This window comes from Odontomachus brunneus, unplaced genomic scaffold (assembly GCF_010583005.1).
Source record: "Odontomachus brunneus isolate Ranch 3 - 2012 unplaced genomic scaffold, Obru_v1 Obru_scaffold_107, whole genome shotgun sequence".
NCBI classification, from domain to species: domain Eukaryota; kingdom Metazoa; phylum Arthropoda; class Insecta; order Hymenoptera; family Formicidae; genus Odontomachus; species Odontomachus brunneus.
In genome coordinates, this window is record NW_022639557.1 from 255772 (window position 1) to 261240 (window position 5469).

Consider the following 5469-nt stretch of genomic DNA (forward strand, 5'->3'; position numbering starts at 1 on the left):
ATATATATATATATATATATATATATATATATATATATATATATATATCTATTACTCTTTGCCTTTTCTCGCTGGATTAGAGCGCGGCGTTTTCGGCAGTCTCGTTAGGTTTTCTCCGAGGAGAGGCGGTAAATATCCTCCGTAAATACGTCGTCGCTCGCAATCCTCGACTGTTTATCGAAACTCGAAACACTTCGGCAGCCCAGGGCGTTAGACGCAAACAGCTGGCTGGCTAGTTGGCTGGCTGGCTGGCCGACTGGCCAGCTTGATTTGCTTATAGAGCTTCTCTTTCTCTTGCCTTTCTTTTTTCCGCCGAGCTAAACAACACCGGACGACCCGACGACGAGCTCTTTGAGCGGGGGTACATTTGCATTAAAACAGCCGCGCACAGTCGGGACCATTCACAGAGCGACGTCGTTGAGCCGCGATCTGAATTCCTATCGTCGCGCGCGTACGACTCGATATCGGGAGACAAGGACGAAAGAAAGAAAGAAAAAAATAAGAAAAAATAGAAAAATAGTGAGAGAAATAAAAAGAGAAAAGGTGAGAGAAAGAGAGAGAGATCGTATTATCAGACCGTCTCGCTTATTGATTTTTCAGTGCTGGGGTCCTCCGCGGTGAGTCCGCGGCCGTCGGCGAGGTTCGCGTTGGAATTGTTTGCGCTTCTTCTAATCGCCATTCGTTAAGCCATAATTCATCGTTCGAGCGCGCTTTGGAACACTTTGCGTATGTCGACGTGCTTGTGAGAGAGGGCTCGAGGCGCTTTGTGCAATGATGACGTTTCCTCTACGGGATCCTCGAGTCGCCGACCACCACTGCCTCCACCGTCACCACCGCCACCACGGCCGCCATCACCATCAAGTCGACAGCAGCAACACACAATACCGGGGAAGCGAATGCAGGGGACACAAACCTCTTTGGCTGCACGTCGAGGCGGTGGAAACCTGAAAGGCGCGGCTTGGAATGGAAGTGAGACTGAGAGAAATAGACAAACGGGGACGGAGGGAGAGAGAGAAAGAGAAAAGAAGAGAGGAGAGTTCGAGAAGGCCGAGAGAAAATTGAGGACGATACGAGGGCAAAACCCCCGCAACACGTTCCCCTTTGAGACGTTCACTCATCCGATCAACGAATGTCCAAAAGCACTGGCGACGACACAACGGCTGGATATTCTTATGTGCTGGATATTTGACAGCATACGTAACCAGAACTAGTACGAAGTATATCGCTAGAATCGCCAGGTCAGAATAAGCAATAGAATCGGTATTTTTTCCGAAACAATCACATAAAATTTTGAGCTATTATGAGGAAAGATTTGCACCGTGCGCCAACCCAAGCAGCGCGCGCGATGCAGTAAGACAAATACTGAACGTGCTAGTCTCTTAACAGCGAGGAGCCGAAACGTAGATGTTCACGGAAGGCGGAAAGACAATTGCACGCCGCAAAATAATTGTGCATTCTATTACTTATCCTAACCTACTCTAACGATATACTAGCTTTTGTACGTATGCTGTCAAATATTCTGTATATACATACATCTGGGAGATATTTTATTATTATTAGACCATGTACTTGCTTCCTTCCAGCGGGATAATGTGTTTGCAATGTGTAGGTATATATATATGTATATATACGTACATATATATATATATATATATATATAAATATATATAAATATATATATATAGTACGTGTTTCGTCGCATTGTATGGAAAGAGATAGTTTTTTTTTCGTACTTTTATAACTCAGAAGGACTATAACGTAGCATGGATATACGTGCGTATTCCTTGACAGACAGATCCACATTACATACTGTGTACGAGACACAGAGACGTTATGTATGCGCGAACAATATCACACATATACACACACGCGCGCGCGCGCGCAAAGATCTATACACAGCCATCGTGGCGAACACGACACATTAAAAAACGCTCGACACACGCGAATAATAAATACATAATACACGCACACACACCCACACACACACATATATATACGGGACATTACCACATTTCTCTCCGTACGAATAACTGATAAGTAAAAGTGTTCGAAAATATTGCGGTCCGCCTAAGTATTTTACAGTGTGCGAGAAGATGTACCTGAATCGGATATTCGCGAACTTCTCTTGTGTTGCTACTTAGAGACTACGATAATTAATAAAAAGAGAAAAAGAGAACGAGCGAGCGAACAAACGAGCGAGAAAAAGATGTGGAATTATATGATAACAAGAAAAACAAGAAAAATTTTGTGTGTCTCGAGCATTCCATTTTTCGTATTGAAGCGTGACTAATTTATTAACGAGGCTGATTTAATTGATGTACAGTACGACCTATGGAATTTATTATAAATTCATTTAACTAAACTGCCGTGTCTCGTTGCGTCTCTCCGCAGACGCCTAATCTCCTCCTCCTCCTCTTGCCCTTCTCCCCGCATTATATATTTGCGTGTAACCGTGTTTTTAGATCCTTCCTAACGTTTTTCTCGTTACCGTGTGAAATATCATCGTCGATATGTACCCTGTTCATCAAATATTAGCTGATGATATCACATTATACCGCCCGTGGTTTATGCTTATCGATATTCGATATCAGTTTTTATCCCGCCGAATACATACGCGGCGGGGGTATCTTGATATGTTTCGCGGTGTTAAATATACCCCGTCATGGATATAAAATATATAACACGTTTGACCTGTGTTATTGTAATAAACGCAAGACACGACAGGGAAGGAGAAAGAGAAACAGAAAAAGAGAGAGAGAGAGAGAGAGAGAGAAAGAGCGTAAAACGATTATTTCGACGTTGCTAGAAAGTGGAGCTCTATTGTTGTGCCGTTACGTGTTTCATTACGTGTTGCGTCAACGATGTAATATTGTTCTCCGCGTCCAAATGTCTATTCATTTTAACCGGTTCAGATCCAACGATGTCGAAACAATGAAGTCGCGTATAAATAATGCACGAATGTAAAGAAGAGAGCCGTTGCTGGACCGAGGCGGCGGGTGCTCGCGCCAAATATTAAATAAAATATCGCTCGACAAAAGCGCGCGTTAATTCGCCGGCGGATCGAGGAGCGCCGCTTTGCGGATTATTATATTTGTTTATACATGACCGGCGTACGCACGGTTACAACTCAATTATCGCACGCCGCGGAAATTTGTCCTGCGGAAAACACATAACCGCGCGACAACGTTGATATATTCGCTCACTTGTGATTGAATATCAAAACTCGGATCACAACGTCCCCAGACATGAAGATTCTCTCGTCGTTACAATCGTTGCGTTCCGCCCTTTGAACCCCTGATACTTCTCATGCCTCTTGGGAAGGGAAAGTTCCGATCGTTGTTCGCAATTTTTTTTAAGTTGCGCATGCTTCGGCGACGTACTAGGGTGGTATTATTTGGTTTTCACGTTGTGATCGCGTCGCGGCAGGTAACCCGTTTCCACGAGGGAACGCGCGCTCCAGGGGAGATCTGTAAAATTTATATTTCAATAAAACTACGCTCTCTGTGGCGTATACGAAATTAGCTCCGCGGATGAATTTAACCGGTCCGGTCTCGGGATGCATGGGGTATAAGGCGGACTTCAAAAGCCGCCGGTATTTTCTCTTTTATCTCATAAGTATCTCGTTGAATAGTTGAAGTTCTCGCGGAATGAAACAGTAACAATTCGTAAACGCAATTGTTCACTGACCGTAGTGGAGCTGCTTTCACGACGAGCGTGGAAATTGCAGTTCTCAAAGAGCCTGCGAAAGTAGAATACCCGATGCGGAAGGGCCATCGCCATGCCCTTCCTTTTGTCTTCTCTCTCTTTCTCTGGACTGTTCGAAAGTTTTCGAATTTTTTCGCAGTTTTTGCACTTAACACATAAATAAATGGCGAGAGAGAGAGAGAGAGAGAGAGAACGCGCAGCACGTGAAAAGGCTTGAAGAATGATTAGTCTCAAAATGATAATGTAGGGAGGATTTAGCGGTGAACGAACAATTTTTCACGTCGGTGGAAGGATAATTTCCACGTCGTTGTATCCTAGTCGCAAGGGTCGAAGGAGCAACGATCGTTTACGTCGTGTTGCGACCGGGACGGAGTAATCTCGCGCGGAGTTTGCTGAGCTGACGGAGCAGACGCGCGGAAACGACTTTCGCGCTGCTTCGCAACGACAACGATGACAACGACGAGATAATTGAAAGGAAGTACTTCTTCTTTGCGTAGCTCTGCAGCTCTCTCTCTCTCTCTCTCTCTCTCTCTCTCTTTCGGCGCGAAGATCGCAGCCGACCAGGGGATGGAGAGCGAGTAATAGAGAGAGGCAGAGGGATCCCACGTAGAGTTTTATTCTCGGCTTTATATGGTCCACGAGGCCAGGGGCGGCTGCTGGCAATCGATGGCGCCGGCAACCGATGTGAACGTGTGAGGCGCACGTCAGAGGCACACGGATAACCGGGCGGGACGCGGTACGTAACGTTGTGCGCTATAACGCGAGTTACCCGCACACGAATGCGGGCAACCCGGTTGCCTGGCGACGGCAAAATCGGAGCGGCGTCACGTCGCGTGTCGGGGATTTCACGAAGGATGAGAAGATCGCTGTGCCGTAGTTCGGGCGACCCTGCGCCTTCCGTCGCGCGCGCCCAAACGACGGCAAGATTCACCCCGTGAAATCTCACGGCCGCGGAGTGCCGCGCGAACGCGACGAACCACCAGGCCGATCTCGTCGTTGTCCAGGTCGAGCCGTACTTGCCGTCGTCGACACCAGGAGGAGAGGTGGCTCTCGCGGAGTGCTCTCCCTCGTGCGCGAGTTCAACCCTTACGTAAGCGTGAACGCGGAATAGGCCGGCGAAAGAAGCCGGTCGACGTTCGCGCGGTGTCTATAGATCAATTGGCACGGTTGCGGCACGAGCGCTTAAATCTCCACGCCCTCGTGCTCGTCCTTCCCGACGTCCGCGAGCGCCCGAGGTGATTATTCAGCGTTCTCTCGCGCGAGAGGCCAAACTATACCCGGCGCGCCTTTGTGCACACGAGGAGATGCGAAAGCACCCCCGCGAGTTAGCCTCTCGCTCTGGCAACGCATCAACGCGGATAATGTATTTCGTGTTCAATCCGCCAATCGTTATCCGCGGGCGCCGCTGTCTATGATAGAGACACGCCACCGCCGTTGCCGCGTGCGTACACACACGTAGCCGTGCTTAGCATGAGCGATCAGCTGTGCAGATTTGCTCTCTTTGTCGCGGGATACCACCCCCGCGCTTCGCGCCCCAGACGTTAACGCGAGATACGCAACTTGGTGTTCTCGCGAAGACGCGAGTCGCGATAAATCGCGATGAATCGCGACGACCGCCGCGACAGATGCCGATGAACAACACGTCGATCAGTGGGCGTAGCGCAAGATCTCTTGGCGCCGGACCAGCGGTGGAGGCGCGGTATATTCGCGACCCGTCGTCGTAGAAACTGCCGAGAACGCCGGCGGACCTCGTTGGACCACTGC

At 48.4% G+C, this 5469-nt stretch overlaps 1 protein-coding gene across 2 annotated transcripts in view; it reads left to right on the plus strand.

Annotated features, from left to right (window-relative positions):
- The window catches only part of LOC116849129, an 18619-nt gene extending 16257 nt beyond the window's left edge, over positions 1-2362 (plus strand). For both annotated transcript variants that reach the window (XM_032825985.1, XM_032825986.1), the window contains one exon: positions 601-2362. In XM_032825985.1, coding sequence (XP_032681876.1) covers positions 601-686 — 86 coding nt within the window. In that variant the 3' untranslated portion in view covers positions 687-2362. The remainder of the gene's footprint in view (positions 1-600) is intronic.
- The last annotated feature ends 3107 nt before the right edge of the window (positions 2363-5469 follow it).